General features: G+C 34.9%; 1 protein-coding gene across 1 annotated transcript in view; it reads right to left on the bottom strand.

The window, feature by feature from the left end:
- Positions 1-26,203, bottom strand: part of SMC2 (structural maintenance of chromosomes 2) — a 50,546-nt gene that overhangs the window by 20,929 nt on the left and 3,414 nt on the right. The window contains exons 4-17 of the mRNA XM_006069073.4: positions 25,283-25,405; positions 24,648-24,686; positions 21,323-21,433; positions 21,085-21,129; positions 19,597-19,830; positions 16,726-16,875; positions 13,394-13,627; positions 11,545-11,704; positions 11,033-11,150; positions 10,131-10,269; positions 9,430-9,549; positions 6,565-6,769; positions 4,319-4,454; positions 1,730-1,854 (exon numbers count right to left, since the gene is read on the bottom strand). Of these exons, the coding sequence (XP_006069135.1) occupies positions 1,730-1,854; positions 4,319-4,454; positions 6,565-6,769; positions 9,430-9,549; positions 10,131-10,269; positions 11,033-11,150; positions 11,545-11,704; positions 13,394-13,627; positions 16,726-16,875; positions 19,597-19,830; positions 21,085-21,129; positions 21,323-21,433; positions 24,648-24,686; positions 25,283-25,405 (1,939 nt within the window). The remainder of the gene's footprint in view (positions 1-1,729; positions 1,855-4,318; positions 4,455-6,564; positions 6,770-9,429; positions 9,550-10,130; positions 10,270-11,032; positions 11,151-11,544; positions 11,705-13,393; positions 13,628-16,725; positions 16,876-19,596; positions 19,831-21,084; positions 21,130-21,322; positions 21,434-24,647; positions 24,687-25,282; positions 25,406-26,203) is intronic.

The raw sequence follows: 26,203 nt of genomic DNA, 5'->3' as shown, positions 1-26,203 counted from the left end.
AACCAAGGAGGTGAAAGATATGTACACTGAAAACTATGAAACACTGATGAAATAAACTGAAGACAGAAACAAATGGAAAAATATTCTCTGTTCACAGATTGGAAAGATAGTTAAAATGTCCATATTACCCAATGCAAGCTACCGATTCAAGTCAGATCCTATCAAAATTTCAATGTCATATTTCATAGGAATAGAATGAACAATCTGAAAATTTGTATGGAACCATGAAAGACCCTGAACAGCCAAGGTAATCTTGAAAAAGAACAACAAAACTGGAGGCACCATACTCCCTGATTTCAAACTACATTACAAAGCTAGAGTAATTCAAGCAGTAGAGTAGTGGCATAAAAACAGACACAAGGATCAATGGAACTACTGAATAAAAGAACCCCAAAACAAAGCCCACGCATACATGATCAATTAATTTATGACAAAGGAGTCAAGAATGTATTATGGGGAAAAGACAGTCTCTTCAGTAAATGTTGCAAGGAAGCTGGACAGTCACTTACAAAAGAATGAAACCGGACCACTTTCTAACACCATATACAAAAATTAAGTCAAAATGGATTAAAGACTTGAAGGTAAAACCTGAAATCATGAAACTCCTAGAAAAAAACAGGTGGTAAGCTCCATAACATAGGTTTTGATGATTTTTTGAATTTGACACCAAAAGCAAAGGTAACAAAAGCAAAAATGAACAAGGGGGACTGCATTAAACCAAAAAGCTTCTGCACAGCAAAACAAATCATCAACAAACTAAAAGGCAACCTAGTGAATAGGAGAAAACATTTGTAAATCATCTATCTGATAAGGGGTTAATATCTAAACCATATTAAGAACTCATATGATTCCACAGGAAAGAAAACCAATCAAATCAAAAAATAGAGGACCTGAATACACATTTTCCACAAAAGATGTACAAACGGCCGAGAGGTAAATGAAAAGATACTCAACATTAATCATAAGGGAAATTCAAATCAAAACCACAAACAGCGATCACATCAACTGTTATACTGGCTATCAAAAGACAGGTGGTGTTCACTGCTTCATTATTTACAACACCCAAGACATGGAAACAACCTGAGTCCACTAAGGGATGAATAGGTAAAGAAACTGTGCCATAAACACACCACGGCATACTATTCAACCATAAAAAAAGAAGGAAATCCGACCATTTGCAATAACATGGATGGACCTTGAGGGTATTACATGAAGTGAAATAAGTCAAAAAATACCATATGATCTCACTTATATGTGGAATCTTAAATATCTTAGGTCATAGATACAAAGAAAAGATTGGTGGTTGCTAGAGGCAGGGGGTGGGGAAAGTGAATGAAATGAATACATTTCAAATTTTATAAAAGAAGAGAAAAAAAGAATAAAAATATTAGTGGGGGAAAAACAGGTCTGTGAATAGTCCTAAGGAATAAGAGAAATTTAAAACTACCACATACAATTAAATTCTGATTAAAGGTGTTAAGATAGGTTCTTAAAATTAGGGACAGAGATAGTTATACACATTTAACAAAAATACTATAAACATAAAACCAAAAGACAAGCATGTAACAAAAAAGGTATTTATAATGTGGTACATGAGAACAATAAGCAACCCAATAAAGCATAAATTAACAGAAAATTATTACATATAATTAAAATATACAGTAAACATGAGAGCTTCAAATACCTAAAGTATGGTTATCAGTTGAAACAGATTAGAACAAAATCTTACCAATGATTTTTTTAAGAGCATCTAATTCTTCCTGTTGCTTGTGATACGAGCTTTGCTGAAGCTTGGTTTGTAATAAATCTACCTCCTCAGCTTTCATCTCCCACTGCTGTTTCAGGTGGCGATACCTTAAGGAAGAGAAGTTTATAATAAATGACAATTTTTCTGATGTTTGAGACATGCATTTAAACAAGCTCTTACCTAAAACAAACTCATACAACATAATGTAAGATGCCACTGGTTACAAGACTCATTTTGATGACTTTCACACTTATGAAGCATCAATGTAAACTCAAGTTTGACTTGGATACTGAAGGTAAATACTCTAAATGACCAAGACCAATAGTAACTATCCACAGAAATATTCTTAATTTTAGAAAATATTAATAATCTTCAAATAAATAAGTGATCTTAAAAATAACCCTTCTCACTGATCCTTATCTAAAAGAAAAACTCCACAATAGCCCCCATCATAAAAATAGAATATATAACAATTATATAAAATTTCAAAAATTTGGTTAGCTCAATCCCCAGTTTCAAATGTTTTAAAAAATAACATCATTTCCTCCATTTTGTAAGGAGACTGGTGGTTTAAAATGACACAGTACTAAACTTAAACATTCACCAAGCACTTTTTTTTGCAGATCCTGTAATTGTCCCCCAGTTCTGGCAGCTTCAAATTACGGCTTTGGAAGGTATTTTGCTAATTCAGCTGCAGTGAAATTTTAAATTATAGTAAATTCAAAGGTTGCTTGTAACTAGAAAATCACAAGGTTTGAGGGCAAAAAACAAGCAACTTATAAATACTCCCTTGAGTATTCTTGTCTGAGACTGCTTGACAGCAATAAAAAGCCATAATTTTAACTCAGAGTCATTTTTCAACTCATTTAAAAATGTATAGAAATTTTTTAAAAAAGGCAACATATTTTCCTGATATGGTCTATGAAAGAATGGCTTTAGGTGACCCTTCCACTTTCATTTTTCAAAATCTACTTTTCTTCCTGGACCTCAGGGCCACAATTAGTCTACAAAACAACTCTGCAGAATAAACGACCTAGTACTGCTCAACAAACTTAACAGTTCCAAACCTAATGTGACTACAACTGAGTCTGTAATTCATTCCCTTGACAGAGCTTCCACATTTCAGAAACATCTTTTTGTCTCTTTCTCAGAGAAAGTTCTTTCATTTTATGATTAATGTCATATGTCAATGAAGGTAAAAGGTAGGCTTTACATGTATATAATGTTTGAAAGTGGGCATTTTGATACAATTTACATCTTGGAATGGCCACTGTGACTTAGTGTAAATAATCTTTTCCACATATATACTGTGTCCCCAAAAAGTCTTAGTACTATTTTAAGCTTTGATAATTTCAGAAGATAAATGCCAAAAGTTTACCCCTCAAAAATAATTTAAGTTTTTATCTTTTATTTTCTCTTACCTTTATTCAGTATTGTGAATTCTAAATAAATTGTTTAATTTTATCTCATCTGCCACTTGCCATCTTCAGAGGGATTAGAAAAAAATTACAATTAAACTCTCAAATACTGTACTTTGTTAAGTTTGTGGCATTTATACTCCTGAAGTTTTTAAAGCACACAAGGACTCTTCTAGACAACCACATAGTGAGTTCACTCAACATCATTCAGGTGTTTATTCAAGTCATCTTCTCAGTAAGGCTTTCCCTGCCCACCCCATATAAACTTTCAACACTTCTTTCCTATTTTACATTTTTATTCTTAGAACTTAGCATTATCTAACATACCTTTTACCAATTTAACTTTTTATATTGTCTGTTGCCCCAACTCCACATATGCAAGTAAGATAAAGGAAGAGATTTATCTATTTGATTCACTGCTATATTCCCAGTTCTTTGAAGAGTACTTGGCACATGAGGCACGCAATAGTAAATAATGTTAAGAGACAAAAAGGGTTACATTGAATAGCATGAACCCAATTATGAAAAAAAAATGTGGCATACATATATTTCATCATACATAAATATGTATCATACACAAACAGAAGTAATGTTGAACAGTTCACACACACACCTATATCCACACCCACAAAGAAAAAACACTGGAAGTAAACACTTTAATTTTAGCAGTGACTTTTGACATAAACTTGTTTAACTTCTCCACAGGGAACCTAGCTATCTTCAACATGTATAGGACAGCCATAAGGCTGCAAAACTTAGTGCAGACACCCAATCAGTGCTACAGCATATTACATCATTTCAAATCAAGGACTCAAGTGTCCTCTGGCATCAACCTTCAGAGCATCTGTGTGTTTCCCCACTAATCCCCACAGAATGTTAACAGAGTATATATCTCAGTAGAAAAATAGGAATATTTGGCTGATTTTTCTTTCTTTCTTTTAATTAACTTTCCGTAATTTCGTAAAACAAAGACATCCCTTATATTTAAAAAAAAATAACTGTTATCAATTCACAACTTATTCAATACTAAGATTATTATTTAAGTCGTTAAGTATTTCTTTAAATATTAATTTTTTTAATCTTCTACCATGCAAATGCAGATCTTTGACCAAAAAAAAAATTTAATAACAGCTTAATCCAACCAAAGTCTTACTTTTCAGCAGTGTTTTTAAGATTGGCTAATTCCTCTTCTAGAGCCCGTAGCTCATTCTCCTTGGTTCTGAGCTTATCTTGAACATCTTTGAGTTCTTGAAACTTCATTAAAATGGAAGCTGCCTGGGATCGAGCACCTGACATAGGCAAATTGAAACAGGCCTTCAACACTGAGTTGCCACATATTTAGGAAACAATACAGTTTTCTAAGAGATTTACACTTGAAATAATTCAACAGCCAATCTTTAGTGGTTTATGAAGGTACAAAATCCATTTTATCATTTGAATCTTAGGGCATACATATGTGATAACAAATACTCTGTATGTGATGGATTATTTATTCAAAATAATCATTGCCTTTGCTCACTGGTGAGCTTCCCTGGTGGCTCAGATGGTAAAGCGTCTGCCTGCAATGCGGGAGACCTGGATTCAATCCCTGGGTCAGGAAGATCCCCTGGAGAAGGAAATGGCAATCCACTCCAGCACTCTTGCCTGGAAAATCCCATGGATGGAGGAGCCTGATAGGCTACAGTCCATGGGGTCGCAAAGAGTTGGACACGACTGAGCGACTTCACTTTCTTTACTCACTGGGTGGATCCCTCTCAGGACCATTTTCTGATCTACTAAAATCAGGCTTAGCCATGTGCTTTGCTCTAGCAGATGAAGTGGGAAATCTGCCTCTTCTGAAAGTAAGCTTTAAGAGGCAGCACGTAATTTACCATTTGTTTTCCCTTTCCCATGTGTAAAGTATGTTCAAAAAAAAAGATTTATTTTTCAGTCAGCCTAAGTTCCATAATGAGAATAACATGGAGCAGAGACAAGTAACATGATGTAGCATAATTACAGAATACATCTGTAAGCCACTGAGATTTGGGAGCTGTTTATTACCATATCGTAACGTGGTCTAAACTCGACATAGCATAGTAAACTGGTTTTACCTTACATGCATTATAACTGTCTGGCAGTAACAGGCTGAGGTGTTAAGCTGTCAAGAAAACTCTAGGTTTGATGGAAGAAAGTGAAGTCAATCAACAATGCTATTATGAACACTTTGCTTATATGACATGGGGTTACATATCTGCCATCACTTAAGGAGGAATTTCAAGAACATATAATTCAGTGAAATCTAAAATGTTCCTTCTAATCTAGATATTTTAAAATATTTGGTCTCTATCTGCCAACTGTAGATACTAGTCATTGTGTACACTGGGGAACTTGATCATGAAGCTCATTACATTGGCTACTGTTTTCTTGGACTAGAAAGAAATTAAGATACTTCCTAACTCAAGAGGCATCCAAGTCTCTTGGTTTGGTTAAAAGCACAAACTGTGAAATCAGGCTAACGTGTTTAAACTCTGACCCCTGGCTCTGCCACTTATCAGCAAATTCTTAACTGTTTTATACTTTAGTTTCTACAAACATATAGAAAAGATAGTAATGTCTACCTCAAGGTTGCTATAAAGATTAAATGAACTAATTAAAGTCCTTAGGAGAGGACTTTATAGAATGATAGAAATGTTCCATATCTGCACTATCCAATTACCCACTAACCACTGTGGTTACTGAGCCCTTGAAATATGCCTAGTGCAATTAAATAAATTATTCTATTTAATTTTAATTACCTTATTTAAATGGAAAGTCACATGTGGCTAGTAGCTACTGTATTGGACAGTACAGGCTTACAACACTGCCTAGTACACAGTAAGTACTGTTCAGTATTTGTTATTTATTACATGGTCACTCGACATGGATATGGAAACAGTGTCACAAATATTAGGACAGGAAATACATGGTCACTACTTAAGAATTCCTTTCTTAAGGCACCATCTCAAGGGCAGATTTAAAGTTTTGCTTTACTTTTGACAAGAGCAGTAGCATATATACATATTAGAAGTTAACATGTTTCCTAAAGGAAAACTGGTGGTCAAGCTACAATTGCACTGAATAAAACTACTTCGTTTCCCAGTGACTAGAATATCTTAACAAGGCAAAAAAGAGAAAACAAGAATAGACTTAAGATGAGCAAGAAAAGCTATAGTACTGATTACTAGACTAGAGTTCCATCTGGATGATGACAGTGTATAATTTCTCAATTAATAATAAGCAACTGTCACAAATGAAAAGTCAATCCTTTGATTAGGAATAAAACACTGAATTATTCCAACCCCAATATTTCCTATTAAAAAAAAAAAGTCCCCATCCTATTTACAACAAAGGAGTAGGAGGACAAAATGATATAAATCCTACCTCCACTCAATGTCCCATGAGGATCAAACACATCGCCTCCTAGAGTTACAGTTCTAGTCATTATCCTTTTATCAAAAGCTACTTTTTTTGCATTATCCATATTGTCACAAACAAATGTCATTCCAAAGACAAATTCCATTGCTTTCTGAAGTTCTGGTTTGTATTCAACCAGGGAAAGAGCCACATGAACATTATTAGGGCCAACCTGTGGGAAAACATATGTCATAATACATATTACTCCTTTCCTTTCAAATACTATTTTATAAAATACTAATAATGCCCACAACTGTTAGAATACTAACAGTAACTTAATATATATACCCAGCAATACAACGCCTTTTGAATTTTCTAAAATGCTATAGAAAACTCACTTTTAGAAAAAAAAATTCAAGTTTAAACACTGAAAAATCTAAGTAAAACATTTAGCTAAAAATACCAGTCATGAGTTTCAATCAAGTAGAAGCCACTATCAAGTTTCGAAATTCAAAGTGGATTATTTGTGAACACACTTTCTTAAAGTACAATTTCTAGATCAACACAGTGACACAATTACATGTTTTCCTTCAACTATCAACTTGGTTGTCCCAAAGTGAATACTTTTCCATTCAAATAAAACATGCTAGAGCAACTACCTTCCAGTTACAGAAACGAAAACAGTAATTGAGAGTAAACAAGTAATTTAAAAAATCTCTCAATCTTTTATTTTGATCCAACTGTCTTTTCTCACCCTTTGTTTATAACATCTACCTCAGCCTACATTTTTAAAACAACCTAATATGGCATCACTGACTCAATGGACTTGAGTTTGCGTGAACTCCGGGAGTTGGTGATGGACAGGGAGGCCTGGCGTGCTGCAATTCATGGGGTCGCAAAGAGTTGGACACGACTGAGCGACTGAACTGAACTGAATATACTTTATGGAGTGTAGTAGTAGCAGAAATCATAATGAAAGCAGCTGTCTGCAACATATGTTCAGCAATGTCCTCTGACACAGCAGTTACCATTCAGTGCGTGTGGCTAAGGGATCTGAGTAAAAGTACTTTTGTTGTTACTTAAAACCCCAACTTACTTCTAACACTGGAACTTGACCTAAGACGAGAATAACTTCCTTCTAGACTCTAAGGTGATTGTTCAAAGTAAAAGAAGTACTAACCAAAATTACCACCTATTTACTCTATACTCATCTTTCTTCTCCTGACAGTAAACAATTTTCATTGAAGGCTTCTCAATTTCAGAAATTTACTGAATATCCATTTATTATCTTAATTATACATGCAGTTTCAGGTTTCATAGAATTGTTTTTTCAACTCATGAACTTAGAATACCTGCTCAAATACTGATATCACTACTGAAAGTTAAAACTGGTTTCATGTTCTTACCAAATATTATACAACCACAGTAGCCTTTTAAATATATTTCCTTACACTCATCTATTCACTAGAAACCATACTACTTTAGATCTAGCCCAGCAGCTGACTACATATCCTGGCTACCTGCTTTGTATGTTCACAGGTTGATGGGTAATCCAGAAGAACTCCAGTAGAGAAGCATCTCTGTAAGACTGACAGATTATGTTCTATAACGGTTAACACTATAGCTGGTTTAAGTGTGCGTGGCATGAAAAAAACCTGCAGAATTCCTATATTCCTCTATAAGTTCTATAATTCTCATTAATCAGAAATCAAAAGTTTAATATTTAATGTGAAAGTGAGTCGCTCAGTCATGTCCAACTCTTTGCAACTCCATGGACTATACAGTCCATGGAATTCTCCAGGCCAGAAAACTGGAGTGGGTAGCTATTCCCTTCTCCAGGGGATCTTCCCAACCCAGGGATGGAACCCAGGTCTCCCACGTTGCAGGTGATTCTTTACCAGTTGAGCCACAAGCCCTGGTGATGAAAGAGAAAAACCTACAACCAAGAGATTACTCTACACAGAAGGATCTCATTCAGATTCAACAGAGAAAGCAAAAGCTTTACAGACAAGCAAATGCTAAGAGAATTCAGTTGATATAAATGTACTTATTTATAAAACAGACTCACAGATTTCAAAAATCATATTTATGGTTACCAAAGGGGAAATGTAGGGGAAGTAATAAATTAGGAGATTGGGGTAAACACTTACACCCTACTATAAATAAAACAGATAACCAACAAGGACCTACTACTGCATAGCACAGGGAACTCTACTGCCCAGGTGGCCCTAGTGGCAAAGAATCAACCTGCCAATACAGAAGGCATAAGAGACAAGCTTCCATCCCTGGGTCAGGAAGATCCTGGAGGAGGCCATGGCAACCCACTCCAGTATTCTTACCTGGAGAATCCCAGGGACAGAGAAGCCTAGAAGGCTACAGTCCATAGGGTCACAAAGAGTCAGGCATGATTAAAGTGACTTAACACACACAACACACAAAAATAAAACAGATAACTAAGAAGGACCTACTGTATAGCACAAGGAACTCTACTCAATATTCTGTAATAATCTATATGGGAAAAAAATCTGAATAATAATGGATATACACATGTATGTATAATTGAATCATTCAGCAGTATACCTAAAACACATTTAAACCAACTATAGTCCAATAAAAATCTTTTAAAGAAGACATTCTAATACAACTTTAAAATATCAAAGGGAATTTTAGTCTTCCAACATTTCTATTCTCTTTCCATATAATTTCACAAAAGCTGATTTTATTCTCTTGGGTATCTTAACTTTTTAAAGCATGGTAACACAATAAAATTTTGTGGTTTGATATATGATTGAAATCCCAATTTACTTCAGAGGACAGTTAATGTCCTATAATTAAAAAAAAAACAACAAAAAAACCAGTAAGATGCAGACAAAACATATAAAAAAGACTTACAAGATTCTGAGCAATCCTCAGAGTTTCTGGAGCAATACATCTGGATGAAATTTTATTGAGTGGAATTATAGTGTATCGACGCTTCAATTCCCCCTTTTCTAGTAGCTTTTTTCCAGTAACCTAAAACATTGTGCATTAGAAATGAAAAATATATTAATGACAACAAAAAACATTTAAATGGAAACAGTACAAGTTTAGGAATTTATAAATAACGCTCAGTGCCTACTATCCCGAACAATCAAAATTCTAAGATAGATATGTGCATTCTGGACTCTGGAGTTAGCATACGACTTCCTCTGGAATAATGTTAATAAAATATAATATAAAAAATCATTAACTCTATCATTTTACCCTGTAAAGATAAACATTTAGCCTTAAGTGAAGTCGCTCAGTCATGTCCAACTCTTTGCGACCCCATGGACTATATAGTCCATGGAATTCTCCAGGCCAGGATACTGGAGTGAGTAGCCGTTCCCTTCTCCAGAGAATCTTCCCAACCCAGGGATCAAACCCAGGTCTCCCACATTGTAGGCAGATTCTTTACCAGCTGAGCCATCAGGGAAGCCCAACATTTAGCCTTAGAAGAAGTTTAAAACGTCAATAAAGTATCCAATTCTTCTAAGAGCACATGATTTTTCAAGCTAGCAGCTATTATAGTTTTAACAGCAATTATATGTTTTCTTTAATTAAAATCAGTTTACCTCTGTGTCTACTACAACATTGTAGAGTCGGTCTCCGGCCACTAATTCTAAAGCAGTGGTTGCAGAACTATCTTTTACACTGATCAGTGAAGCTACAAGTCCTTTCACACAATTTCTATTCCAGTTCTTCTCTGGATCCCTAAAACAGAAAAGTGGACAAAAATTAATCTTAGACAAGAAAATAGAAAAAGTTGTATTTTACTAGTCAAGAGCTCTTTCTGACAATACATTAAATTGAAAGCACAATAATCAGTAGTTTTAACAAAATTAAAAGATTTCAAATGTCTCATGACTGTCCAGCTACAGACACATCTTTTATTGTGTTTCACAAATATTGATGTTTTCCGTTGTCATTTTGTTTTTTACAAATTGAAGTTCTGTGGCAAACTTGCATTGTCAGCTAATAGTCTTTAGTAATAAAGCTTTTATAAATTAACATACCCTGGTTTTTTAAAGTATGTATACAGTATGCTATTGTACCCTTAAAAGACTATTGTTTTAAAATCAAAAGATCTTTCAGTATACATCATGTTTTCAAGGTAACAAAAATAACTTTAATGTGCTAAGCTTTGTAATACATATATTAAGTATTCCAAGAAAAAAACCATATAGCATTAATAAAACAAATTATAAAATGTTAACACAGCTATTTAACATTAATGATAAAATAACCTTAAAGAAACTTTTTGGACTAAGATTAAATTCCCCTCATTTTGGTTTTGACATTAGTGGCATTAGTAACCTTAAATTGCACAAGATTTCCCTTGTCTTCAAATCTGAAACATTCAATAAAGATTTAAGGAAAAAAGAAAAAACAATTAAGGAAAAGCAGCTTACGGTAACTTTTATACAAAAATATATCCTAGTTACTACCATGTTCAATTTCAAGATTTAACTCTTACCTATAGGCAAATCGAAGATTGGGAAATCTGGCCAAGAGAGCTTCTTCTGTTTCTTTCAGTCTACTGATATCACGAGATAGCTGCCTGCGCCTTTCCAGAAGGCTTTCCTCCTTGTTTTCTGAACAGTAAGCCGTAAGTAAATTGAAACCAGGTTTTAAAAACTCAAATATTCTACTGTTTTAAGGAAAATATTAGTAATCTCTATTTCCAAAGCACTTCTAAAAGCAAAATGCAAACTCCTGATAAATATTAAAGAAAAGCATACTTAACATTTGAATTTATATTAGGTGTCAAGTAGACATATTTTCAACACATAAAACCATTTTCATCCTTTCAATTCAAAGGACTGTTTTATACTTTGATATTTTTTTATTATATTTATAAATAATTTTTATACTAATTCCCATTAACATTAATGAGGTGAAAAAAATTTCCTACTTGCTATTTCCTTTAAGTTTCTATTAATAATCACTACTTCCTAATGATTTAACACCATGTCTTTAAAGGCAAACCTTCATAATTTAGCCTTTTCATTTCAGTTTCAAGTTTTTCTTTAAGTTTTTTCACAGCTTCTAATGCTTCTTGATCTTTCCTATAGCCACTATCCATCTTCTTAATTTCTGTTTGTTTAGTCTTTAATTCTTGTTGGGCATGTTTCAACTTCATCTGAGCCTGTAACAGAAAAACATATAACAGGCTATACGAGGTAGATATCGCTAGTGATACAACAGCCACATATTTAGACTGTTTTAAGAGACATCAGCCTTGAAAATTTGACTGACTACTTGGATCAGTATATCAACAAGGAATCATTTCTCAATGTATTCTCCTCAAAATACTACTCAGAATATAAATGTATATATGCTCAAATATTAAATATCTTATAATTTAAGTCTATATTTTTAATATTTATAAAACTAACATCAATGAGCTCAAAGATTAATATCAAAGAACTGTCATTAGCTGATGACACCACCCTTATGGCAGAAAGTGAAGAGGAACTAAAAAGCCTACTGATGAAAGTGAAAGAGGAGAGTGAAAAAGTTGGCTTAAAGCTCAACATTCAGAAAACTAAAATCATGGCATCTGGTTCCATCACTTTATGGGAAATAGATAGGGAAACAGTGGAAACAGTGTCAGACTTTATTTTGGGGGGCTCCAAAATCACTGCAGATGGTGATTGCAGCCATGAAATTAAAAGACGCTTACCCCTTGGAAGGAAAGTTATGACCAACCTAGACAGCATATTCAAAAGCAGAGACATTACTTTGCCAACAAAGGTTCGTCTAGTCAAGGCTATGGTTTTTCCAGTGGTCATGTATGGATGTGAGAGTTGTACTATAAAGAAAGCTGAGTGCCAAAGAATTGATGCTTTTGAACTGTGGTGTTGGAGAACACTGAGAGTCCCTTGGACTGCAAGAAGATCCAACCAGTCCATTCTAAAGGAGATCAGTCCTGGGTGTTCTTTGGAGGGAGTGATGCTGAAGCTGAAACTCCAGTACTTTGGCCACTTCATGCGAAGAGGTGACTCACTGGAAAAGACTCTGATGCTGGAAGGGATTGGGGGCAGGAGGAGAAGGGGATAACAGAGGATGACATGGCTGGATGGCATCACTAACTTGATGGACGTGAGTTTGAGTGAACTCCGGGAGTTGGTGATGGACAGGGGGGCCTGGAGTGCTGCAGTTCATGGGGTCGCAAAGAGGCGGACATGAACGAGCGACTGAACTGAACTGATCAAATTAAAAGCAAAATAGAAAGCTAGAAATCACTTCCTTCTTTTTCACTTAGATATGCATATTTGCACTTATATAATATTTATGCTGTCCAACTGTGCACTTAACTGTATTGATGAGGAATAAAAGTATACAGAAAAAGGATGCTAAACTGACAGAAAAATGTATATGCTGTAAGTATGACACTAAAATGCTATAGTTTTAACTGTGGCAGGCATATAAATGAAGATGTTTTTGTTTTCCTATTAAAACTTAAAACTTCAACTTTATAATGTCAATAAAATACCAAAAAGATGAAAACAAATACGCTAAGCTCAAGTATTCCATACAATGCTGAAAACAGAACAGAGCATTTATTGCACTTAAAATTTCAATTAATCTATAAAGGTATTTTATGTTTTATGGCATCTTATACTGACATTGTCAATAGGTAGAGATCAGTATATTGAATTTCACTGTTTTAGGTGCTAAGCAGCAGCAGAATGTAATAGTTGATAGTTATCTGAATATTTTCAACATTTTGTTTAACAACTGCCAAAGCATAGTGTGAAGGAGCTTCACAAAAAATCAAATATAATAAAGAAATAAAAACTGCAATCACATAGTTCTTACTGTCTGTACTTACCTGTTTGGCTTCTGTCTGAGTTTTACTTATTTCATTTTTACAGGCCATCATCTGACCAGCAAGAGTTGCTTCTGCTCCATCTTCATTACTGGACAGACCAGCGGAAACAGCATTAAAGTGCTGCTGTGCAATGGCCAAAGCTTCAGCATCTTTATTACTTGCTTCTTGAAGGGCACTTAGTCCATCTGTTATTTTTTTAACCTCTTTTTCCTTTGCTGCTAAAGTTTTAGAATCCTTTAGGAAGAGTTTGAAATTGGAAAGAATTATATTTTAGAAAACCACTGAAACATGCATACCTTTAATGTCATCAAATTTCATACCAATTTGAAGTGAACATGGTAATTTAACCATAATTTTAAATATTTTATTCCCATTTTTAAATTTCTCAGTTTTTAGGATAAATGTACCTCTTATCCTAATAGAAATATCTTCATTCCATGTTATAGTCAAATCTGAGCGAGAATGAGTTAAAATATTATTGCAAATTTAAACAAACCACTTGAAACAACTAAAAATCACATTCTAAAACTATAATATTGAAATAATATCCACTCTACCCCAAGCATAAAAGAAATTTTAGGATTAAGAGCATGTATATGAAAATGCTTTTATAAACTATTAAAGGCCATAAAATTTAAGTATTAAATTATTATGGGAACAGCTTCCCTGGTGGTTCATACAGTAAGTAAAGAATCTGCCTGCAATGCAGGAGACCCCGGTTTGATCCCTGGGTCAGGAAGATCCTCTGGAGAAGAAAATGGTAACCCACTGCAGTCTTCTTGCCTGTAGAATTCCACGGACAGAAGAGCCTTAGCAGGCTACAGTCCCTTGGATCACAAAGAGATGGAACAACTGAAAGACTAACACTCTCACTTAAATTCTAATAACCAAATATCTAATGCTATATAAGATACCAGCACTAAAAGAAAAAAAAAAAAAATCTAGTCATATTTACATGAAAGTGATCAGAAATTTGGCTCACTTAAATCATGATGCACTGGGTATTTCTTAGATATTTACCATGTTCCAGGCATTATTCTAGACATTAAAGACACAGGGTCCTCAGGGAGCCTACATTTTTAAGGTGGAAAACATAGTAAACAAATAAAGCAAAAAATGATGGAACTAATATTTTAAGAATAATGAGAAAAGGCCTTTTTGTGATGACATTTTGAGCAGAAACCTAAATGAAACAAAAGGTGTGACCGTGCAAATACTAGGGGGATTGTACACTTGCCAAGCTCTGAGGAATATGCTTGGGTATTGGAGGAACTGTGGCTGGAACACAGTGAGTAAGTAAAAAAAGGCAGCTAATGAGGATACTACTGAGTACCTTCCTGGGAGGTGATGGCATGAACCACGTGAGGAGTGAAAGGTGGCTATATTCTGGATATACACATATATCTGGATATTCTGGATATACTTTTAAAATCAACAAAATCTGTCGAAGAATTAGATACCACAGGGTTGGGAGAAAGAAGAAAATTCAGGACTACAGGTTCTGGAGTGAACAGCATCATTACTTACATGAGGAAAATTCAGTAGCTCAGTTAGGTTTGGGTAGGTGAGGAAAATTTAAGGAGTTCTATTTTGGATATGTTAAGTTTTAGATTTTTTAAAGTCATCCATATAAAAATGTCAATTAAATAGCTGGACAAATGAGTCTTTCAAAGAAGGAGTCAAGGTTAATTATAGGTTTGAAAGGCATCAACATGTAGATGGTACTGAGGGGTACAGGGCTGGATGGGATCACTGAAGAAATGAGTATATATAAAGAAGTCTGACCATTAGCCCTGGTGCATGCTAAAATATGTATTTTGGTTTGCATTTCTAACCTGGATTCAAAGTTCATATTTTCAACTATCAAATCAATATCTCTACTTAGATGTCTAACTAGCTCTTCAAGCCTATTATTCACCATTCAACAAATGGCAACCATATTTCAAACTGTCAACAACAGAACTCTGGAGTTATCCTTCAGTCCTCTTTCATATTCAAACACCAATCTGCTGGGCACTATTTATAGTAGCAAAGACATGGAAGCAACCTAAATGTCCATCAACAGATGAACTGATAAAGATGTTATACACACAGACTGGAATATTACTCAGACATTAAAAAGAGTGAAAAATTGCCACTGGACCAATGGATACCAAGGAATGGACCTAGAGGTTATCATACTGAGTGAAGTCAGTCAGAAAGAGAAAGACAAACATCATGATATCACTTATATGTGGAATCTAAAATATGATACAAATGAACTTATCTACAAAATAGAAAGACTCACAGACACAGAGAACAGACTTGTTTTCAAGGGGAAGGGTGGGAAGGGGAGGGAAGGACTGGGAGTTTGGGATTAGCAGGTGCAAATTATTATGTATAGGATGGATAAACAATAAGGTCTTACTGTATGACAAAGGGAACTACATTCAATATCCTGTGATAAACCATAATGGAAAAGAAAATTAAAAAAAAAAATACATGTATAACTGAGTCACTTTGCTGTACAGCAGAAAACAACATTTTAAACCAATGAACTATAATTTAAAAAAAAATCTGCTGGGTATATCTGTTGGCCTACCCTTAAAGTACACATAAAATCCCACAACTTCTCTAATATTCTACCTTCTATTGCATCTATCCAAGGACTATCACTGGCACTACCAATTACTACCTGGTTTCTCTACTTCTTCCCTTTAATTTATCCTCAAAACAGCAAGAATAGTACTACTAAAATATTAAAATGTCACCCTTGGGCTCAACCAACTCCAGCAGCTTCCCATGCCACTCAAAATAAAGAGCAAAGTCCTTCACATATTTTGCAAAACCACACGTGATCCTATATCCCATCTCTACTACTCAGTAGCAACCAGCTTTACTTCTCTCTGCTTTTCCAATACCTTAGGCACTTGGGGGCAGCTGCTGCTCTTTTGTCTGAAACATCTCCCCCCACAGCCTCCCAATCTATCTACACCCTTCTCTGACCACCTTCAGGTCTCTAATGAAATAGAAGCCTCCCAATGAGACCTTTAATGTTTACCCAATTGAAAATTCCAAATTGTACCTCCCTGCCCAATACTAACCCTATCCACTGCTTTTTTTCTCCTCATCAGTTACCACTATATAACACACTTCATATTTCACTTATTTTATCATCGTTTTCCTCACTGGAATGAAGACACACAAGGCATTTTGTTCATTATTGTCATTTTGTCAGTTGCTACATCCTAGCCTAAACAATTACCCTGGGTCCACAGCAGGCACGTAATAAATATTAACAGAATGGAGGAATGTATATTACTAGAATTAAATTACACTTCTCATTTGCTTACCTCTACCATATTTTTCTCCAGTTCTTTGCGTTTGTTCTCTTCACTTGCCAGATTTTTCTTCTTGAAATCAAAGGCACTTTGAGATTTAGTATTAACTCGCTGAGCTTCTGTAAGAGCATCTTCTAAAGATCGAAGTATACCTCCAACTTCCTATAATAAAATGCACCCAATTCAATCATGTACTTAAAAATTTGTTAGCATATAATTTATATGCATTTATTTTTAATAAACTATGGACTCTACACATGGACATCACCAGACAGTTAATACCGAAGAAGACTGATCATATTCTTTGCAGCCAAAGATGGAGAAGCTCTATACAGACAGCAAAAAACAAGACCAGGAGCTCACTGTGGCTCAGATCATGAACTCCTGATTGTCAAACTCAGACCTAAATTGAAGAAAGTAGGGAAAACCACTAGACCATTCAGGTATGACCTAAATCAACTCCCTTATGATTATATAGTGGAAGTGAGAAAGAGAGTCAAAGGATTAAATCTGATGGACAGAGTGCCTGAAGAACTATGGATAGAGGTTTGTGACATTGTACAGGAGGCAGGGATCAAGACCATCCTCATGGAAAAGAAAAGCAAAAAGGCACAAAAGTTGTCTCAGGAGGCCTTACAAATAGCTGTGAAAAGACGAGAAGCGAAAAGCAAAGGCGAAATGAAAGATATCTCATTTGAATACAGAGTTCCAAATAGCAAGAAGAGATAAGAAAGCCTTCCTCAGTGATCAATGTAAAGAAATAGAGGAAAACAAAAGAATGGGAAAGACTAGAGATCTCTTCAAGAAAACTAGATATACCAAGGGAACTTTTCATACAAAGATGGGCACAATAAAGGACAGAAATGGTATGGACCTAACAGAAGCAGAAGATATTAAGGAGAGGTGGCAAGAATACACAGAAGAACTATACAAAAAAGATATTCAAGATCCAGATAATCACGATGGTGTGATCACTCACCTCGAGTCAGACATCCTGGAATGCGAAGTCAACTGGGCCTTAGGAAGCATCACTACTAACAAAGCTAGCGGAAGTGATGGAATTCCAGTTGAGCTATTTCAAATCCTAAAAGATGATGCTGTGACAGTGCTTCACTCAATATGCCAACAAATTTGGAAAACTCAGCAATGGCCACAGGACTGGAAAGGTCAATTTTCATTCCAATCCCAAAGAAAGGCAATGCCAAAGAATGCTCAAACTACCGCACAATTGCACTTATCTCACACGCTAGTTGGAGAAGGCGATGGCACCCCACTCCAGTACTCTTGCCTGGAAAATCCCATGGACGGAGGAGCCTGGTAGGCTGCAGTCCATGGGGTCGCGAAGAGTCTGACACAACTGAACAACTTCATTTTCACTTTTCACTTTCATGCATTGGAGAAGGAAATGGCAACCCACTCCAGTGTTCTTGCCTGAAGAATCCCAGGGACGGGGGAGCCTGGTAGGCTGCCGTCTATGGGATCGCACAGAGTCGGACACAACTGAAGCAACTTAGCAGCAGCAGCAGCACACGCTAGTAAAGGAATGCTCAAAATTCTCCAAGCCAGCCTTCAACAGTACGTGAACTGTGAACTTCCCAATGTTCAAGTTGGATTTAGAAAAGGCAAAGGAACCAAAAATCAAATTGCCAACATCCACTGGATCATCAAAAAAGCAAGAGAGTTCCAGAAAAACATCTATTTCTGCTTTTATGACTATGCCATAGTCCTTGACTATGTGGATCACAACAAACTGTGGAAAATGCTGAGAGTTTGGAATACCAGACAACCTGACCTGCCTCTTGAGAAATCTGTATGCAGGTCAAGAAGCAACAGTTGGAACAGGTCATGGAACAATAGACTGGTTCCAAATAGGAAAAGGAATACGTCAAGCGTGTTTATTGTCACCCTGCTTATTTAACTTCTATGCAGAGTACATCATGAGAAATGCTGGGCTAGATGAAGCACAAGCTGGAATCAAGATTGCCAGGAGAAATATCAATAACCTCAGATATGCAGATGACACAATCCTTTATGGCAGAAAGTGAAGAAGAACTAAAGAGTCTCTTGATGAAAGTGAAAGAGGAGAGTGAAAAATAAAACTCAGCATTCAGAAAACTAAGATCATGGCATCTGGTCCCATCACTTCATGGCAAACAGATGGGGAAACAATGGAAACAGTGACAGACTTTATTCTTTTGGGCTCCAAAATCACTGCAGATGGTGATTGCGGCCATGAAACTAAAAGATGCTTGCTCCTTGGAAGAAAAGTTATGACCAACCTAGATAGCATATTAAAAAGCAGAGACATTACTTTGCCAACAAAGGTTCATCTAGTCAAAGCAATGGTTTTTCCAGGAGTCATTTATGGATGTGTGTTGGACTATCAAGAAAGCTGAGCACCAAAGAATTGATGCTTTTGAATAAACTCTTGAGAGTCCCTTGGACTGCAAGGAAATCCAAGTAGTCCACCCTAAAGTAATTCAGTCCTGAATATTCACTGGAAGGACTGATGCTGAAACTCCAATACTTTGGCCAACTGATTTGAAGAACGGACTCATTTGAAAAGACCCTGATGCTGGGAAAGACTGAAGGCAGGAGGAGAAGGGGATGACAGAGTATGAGATGATTAGATGGCATCACCAACTCGATGGACATGAATCTGAGTAAACTCCAGGTGTTGGTGATGGATAGGGAGGCCTGGCATGCTGCAGTCCATGGGGTCGCAAAGAGTCGGACACAACTGAACTGAATTGAAACTATATCATTATCATACAGTAAGATAATTTTTTTTCAATTCAGAACACAATGCCCAGTATACCCAAAATAGTTACTATACATTATTTAATATTTTTCAGTTTATTATTATTCTTATACATGTCTGACCTTATCTTTTCTTTTTTCCAATTCTTCTATTTCATGACTAAGTGCTTTTATTTTTTTATCATTCTCAGACACTTCTTCTTGAAGCTTCTTAATTTTATCCTGCATTTCTTTTAATGCCTCAGCTGAGCGTTCTTTAGTATCTTCAGCCAGCAAAAACTGATAAGCTATATATAAACGACTCAGATGTTCTATTTCTCTCAATAGCTTTTGGTACTCCAAGTAGGAAGATCTTTCCTAAAAGAGAAATCACCAATAAAGTATAACTCTACATTAATATTTTTAAACAAATTTGGAAAGAATTTAAATACAGCAACACATAAAAAATTTCCCATTACACAATAAACATAATGGATTTTGTCTTAAATTTGAGTAATTATGGACTATTAATTTTAGGAAACTTCAAACAACATTAGAACTGTGGCTTTTTAGATAGTAATGTCATCTTAGTGAATTCTGTGTGGCTATTTCTTCTCAAATATAACCACACGGTTGGGATTAACAAAGAAATATGGACACAAGATTCATAGACTTGTGGGAATAAGTCTATAAAATTATAAAGCCATGAATGATACACTATTAAATGTAGTTTGTAGTACTATTACCAAGATGCCCACCCTACATTCATTCATATAACTATTTATAAATATTTGCTCACATATTACTAAACTTGATTCCCACTGGGACCTACTAGGACAAAGTTAACAATGAAAATTCCTAATCTGCAGATGAAGAAACAAACTCAGGGTGATTAAATGAGCTCTTCATATTATCAGATACAGAATTTGGCAAAATCAAATATGACACCTAGGTTTAAACTCATGATCTAGTGTTTTTCTATTAAATCATACATACAAAAGCAGAACCTTCAAGTTCACAATTTTTCAGTTTTTCTAATTACATCTATGCTACTCTATAGATTCAGAAGAGAGTTTGAGAAGTATCAAATTTTAATGAACATTTAAGAAATTTCTAAATACATGATTTAAAATACTTTCACTGAAACAGTGATATGATGTCAGAAGTACAAAGATTATAGAGAAAACAGTCATCTGTTTCAATACCTATTGTCTACTAACTGCCTTGACAGCAGTAATTTTTGTGATAGCCCCTCTTACCCTAGAAGTTACTCATTCTACCAAGAGTTTCTAAGAATGCCATACCTTTAAGAAATATTTATTCCAGTCAATTCTAACTATCCAGGAAAATTAGATTTACACTTGTCTTCAACAAAGAATGAAAATCTGGCATGTTGTTTTCTGAGATTATGACAGTCAATCTCTAAAACCATTATGACTTAACAGGTATGAAGTGCATTGTCCTCTATAAGCAGAAGGTTGAGCATGGACTATCAACTCTAACTCCTTATCTCATCTCCAATAAACATTTCTAAGGAGTGGTACAGCCGTCGCCCCCATGTGTATCATCATGGATGCATCGCCAATTTTGAGAGACATCCTAGCTGGCTGTCCTCACATATACAGTACACACCTCTTTTAATTTTTGAATGGTTGGAGTAATTTCTTCTTCAAGTATCTGGAAAATAAAGGAAAAACTATTTTTGAGTATGTGAAGTACCATTAAAGAAATTTAAAAGGGAGAAGACTAAGAAAAACTGAACAAAGGCTGGGGAGAAGATAGGTGTGGTAAAATTTCCCTCTTTTACAACAGAGAAACTCTAACAAAAGAAAAGTACTCTCCTAAAAATATTTTATATAAATTTAATTACCGTCTTAATTTCTCTCAGCTTAGCCTCCTTTTTTTCTATAGTCCTCTGAGCATTTTGTTTCTTGTATTCATACATCCTGGTTCCAGCTGCTTCTTCTATCATGGACAAAATCTGGAAAGATGATTGCATTAATGTTTTAAGAATCAAAGCCAGTGAGTCTCATTGGAATTTACATTAGGATATTACTTAAGGCCTTAACGTCACGAAGCAACTTAACAAAATAGTTAAGGACCATAACATTTAAGTACATTTAAAAAATGTACATATTACCTATAACCCTAAGATTTAACAAATATTTCTGGCCTTCACTCCAATTCTAAAATCAAACTTTATGCTACACTGAGTTTCCAGAGTACATATCTTTGAAAACTAAAGCCAGTAATTCCTGAGAGGGTAACAGGCAGGAAGGCCAGGGGTCTCCAAAGGGAGGAAATAGCCTGCAAGTGTCATCTCTCTTAATTGGCAAGAGGAAACAAACTATCAATATTTTTTTCCTTCTCTATACAAATTTAAAAGGAGGTTTCTCTTAAAATACTGTGTTGTCATAATGACACCTGGTTTCACCTGAAGTTAATTAGTCTCAAACCTTGAGATAACCAATGCATTTTTCTTATGGAAATGTTTGTCTTAAGCTATGCTAATGTACTATGCACTTACCCCAAACTCTGTCTTTAAGTCGGTTCCGCCTCTTGGGTCAGAACCTACTTGACAAACCAGTATGTTATACTCAGATATTGTTTCCCTAACCTATGTAAATGTAACTATTTGTATGGTAATCTGTCCTTCTGCAAGATTCAAGTTAATCATTTTATGGCCCAGGATGAACCATTTGGTGCCAAGATTATCCCAAAATGCATCTTATGGGTGAGGGGCTTGGTGCCATTCTGAGTTTTAAGACATTCCTATCTTTCATTAACAGACTGCTAGTGACTATATAACATCCAGCTGAAGACTAGAAATGGGGTACTCTTTCTGCCCCCTTCTGATGCCTATGTCAGAAGCTTTCTCTATCTACTTTACACTTTAATAAAACTTTATCACACAAAGCTCTGAGCGATCAAGCCTCGTCTCTGGCCCCGGATTGAATTCTTCTCCTCCGGAGGCCAAGAATCCCAGCTGCCTTTTTTCATTCAGCAACAACCTTTCATTCCTTCTTTCTCTTTTCCTTCAAATGTAAGAAAGTAAAAGCAAACTAATATTTCAATTTATAAATTTCTACTTAAACCTGTTCCAAGTGAGACTTTAGCTGTTTTGTTCCTACAAGGATGAAGCATGGCCTAACATTTCCATTCCAACTGTGGCAGATACTTTGAGAACTTGGGCAAGTAATTTAGTTTTCCCTGTTCCTCTCTTTGTTCATCTGCTGAGGACTGAAAGTATCTCAGTGTCATTGAGAAGTAATTCAAGTGAGTACACTGAAAAAGGCAAACACTAATTACAATTTTATAAGGATAATTTTTTAGCATTCCTTTATCAGAAGCTTCTAATCACTATCAATCCCTACCTCAAGAGGATTATTTCTCTGAAAACCAGTTTGATTTCCATATATTGGGCAGATTTTGAATGGGAAGTTTCCCTTAAGATGTTATCTGAAGAAAGTAAGTGTAACCTGTGGTTAAACCAGACTAATATCATCAATTATCAGTCGTCTTTTTAGTTCTTCTCCATAGATAAAAATACCAAAAGAGCCTTTGCTCTGATACAAAACATTTATTCCTTCATAGCAACTCTTCTCAAGGGGGCTCCAAAACAAAGTCTTAATGTCTTAAGCAATCCATTATATCTAATGAATTAATTTCACTCACATCTCTTCCTATAGGGTTTAACTCTGACATGGAACACCAGCTGAGAAAAGCTACTTTAGAACCAAAATTTCTTTTAATACTGTATGGGCACGTAAAACTCCTAGAAAAAAAGTAAGTGGTAAACTCCCGACATCTGTGTTAGTGATGATTTTTTTTTTTGGATTTGATACCAAAAGCAAAGGCACTAAAACCAAAAATAAACAAGCAGGACTACATCAAACTAAAAAGCTTCTGCATACGAAAGGAAACCATCCACAAATACAAATCAGGCAAATACAAATCAAAACCACAATGAGACATCACCTATTGGAATGGCTTTTATCGAAAAGATAAAAAATAACAAAGACTGGTGAATATGTGGAGAAAAGGGAAAACTTGTATGCTGTCTGTGGGACTGTAAACTGATGTATCCATTATGGGAAATAGCATGGAGGTTTCTCAAAAAATTAAAAATAGAACTACCATATGATCCAATAATTCCACTTCAGGACATTTAACTGACGGAACCAAAGACACTAATTTGAAAAGCTTTCTGCACTTCCATGTTAACTGCAACATCATTTGTTACAGTAAAAACATGGAAACAACCTAAGTGTCCACTGATGGATGAATGGATAAAGAATATAATATTTATATATATAAATTAAATCGAATGTTATTTACGCATACAAAAAGGAAATCCTGCCATTTGCAACAGCATGGATAGAACACACGGGCATTATGCTAAGTGAAATAAGTCTGACAGAAAGATAATACAGTGTAATTTCACTTACAAGTAGGATCTTTAAAAAAAAAAAAAACCCAAAACTGAACTCATAGATACAGAAAACAGATTAGTTTTCTAATCTGACAGAGGTGGGGGATAGGTGGTGAGCAAAAGTTAAAAGTGCCAGTTATAAAATAAAAGGTCCTGGGGATGTGATGTATGGCATGGTGACTACAGTTGATAATACTTAACTGCATATTTGAAAATTGTAGAGAGTATAATTTAAAAGTTCTCATCTTCAAAAAAAATTCTGACAGATGATCACATCAATGTATCACACTGATACAGTGATCAATGTTGACTAAACTGTGGTGATCATTTTGTGATATACACATATACTGAATATTGTATATATATCAAATCTTCTTGGTGTACACCTGAAACTACTTTATCAATTATATCTCAATTTAAAAAAAAAAAAAAAAAAACTGCTTAACAAGGTCCTAGGACTTTCCTTTTGCTTCTTTTAAAGATTCTGATTTAATCCTCAGAACAGATCTTGAGGTAAAGGTTATGGACTCCAGATTATGGATGAGGAAACTAAGGCTCTGCAAGTTTACATTATATCACTTAAAAAAACTAGGGCATGGTGTCAAATATTAAAAAACAAAATTATTTTCTCCACTAATCATTCTTAAATAAATGTTCCCAAAAATTTTAATAATGGAAAAATTATGTTTAAAAATTGATTACCTAAAACATTAAGACAATATCTACAATTACTATTTTTACTGTGCTTAAAGAGTGCTCTTACCTCTGGAGGTTTCATATTCATCACTTTTGTAATTCGGCCCTGAAAATAAAATGACAAACTTACTGTAATAACAATAAATTCAGAAAGAATAACCTAAAGGCATACATGTTTATCTGTACTAAAGCTGTTATATCCTAATACACCAATCCTTGGGCAGTTATTTCTCCCATCTACATCAAAAGATGTTTCTTTTTTAAGATTTGAGAACAAGGGTAGCTTATAATTCTAGAGTTTGCTACTTTCTTACTAGTGATATAAGTTACATAAATAATACAAAGACAACTCAAGACTGTATTTCTGAGACAGGGAATGATGTATAAGTCTCCAACTCTAAAATGGGTAAGCATGTAAATAAATGTTGGCATAATTACTGAACATCTCTTGACTTTTTAGAACAATAGCCCTCCAAGATAAGTCAAAGAAAATTAATTCCAGATATTCTTCAAAATTCAAATGTATGCAATATACCAGAACACATAAGTACAAATAACTAACCCACAATTATTAACAGGTGCCCAAACATCAGCCTAACAGCAAATTAAAAAATGAAAAATCCAAAGAGATGTATTTCTCTTGTAAGTTAAAAAAAGATGCCAAAACTATTATGAAAGATATAAAGTCCACAAACAAAATACCTGCATGATGAGAAAGTGAGGGTTGTTAACATTAAGGCCAACAGAACAGAAGAGATCGTATACTCTGGTATTGTTTGCATTTACTCCATTGATTAAATATTTATTTCTGCCACCAATAACTACCTGCAAAGGAAATAATTTTAAAAGACATAAATGAACACACATCTTGAGCTAAGATGATAAATTCCCAAATACATTATCTTTTGTTTTTTCCAACTAATGATAAATAAAACGAATCTACGGTAAATAGTGAAGAAAGTATAACATGGTCCAAAACAATGTGAGACTGGCTTCTAACCTAGGGCCTCCTAACTTCCCACGCAGTGGACTAGGTCTTTAAGGTGCCTTCCACCTTTATGTTTCCAAGGATATATAGAATGTAGCTTCTATCCCTGATCACCCTCTTCTACAACTTTCCATACTCAGAGGCTGACCCATCTTCCTCCACTTTTTGATTTCCAAAGGAGTCAAATACCAAAAACAAAAGACACACAGTTTTAGTAACAATTTTTGTCAAGACTCTAAAACGATTAATAAAAGATAAGCCTTATGAATATTTGAAAGAAAAATAATCATGGAATGCAGCATGGGTTTAATAAGAACAACTTATACTAGATATCAGCTTGTTCAGTCTACTACAGCATGTACATCATCATTTTGGAGGTATGACTGCCTCATCCATTTGCTGAGGTCCTTAAAGACAAGATTTGTTTCTCATTCTTTCTATCTGTATTTCCCAATGCATTTGAGAATGCCCAGCACACATCAAGCACTTAATAAATATTAAATAAATATGAATTCACTTCTTTTCCTGACAGTGTTAGGATAGTAGATTATTTCTTAATATTTGAACAACAATCCTAATATATCCTAAAGAAATTCGAGGAAGTTTTTATAACAAAATTCTGGTGAAGAAACAGT

Source organism: Bubalus bubalis, chromosome 3 (genome assembly GCF_019923935.1).
Source record: "Bubalus bubalis isolate 160015118507 breed Murrah chromosome 3, NDDB_SH_1, whole genome shotgun sequence".
Lineage (NCBI taxonomy): Eukaryota > Metazoa > Chordata > Mammalia > Artiodactyla > Bovidae > Bubalus > Bubalus bubalis.
This window is presented reverse-complemented; position numbering and strand designations above follow the sequence as displayed.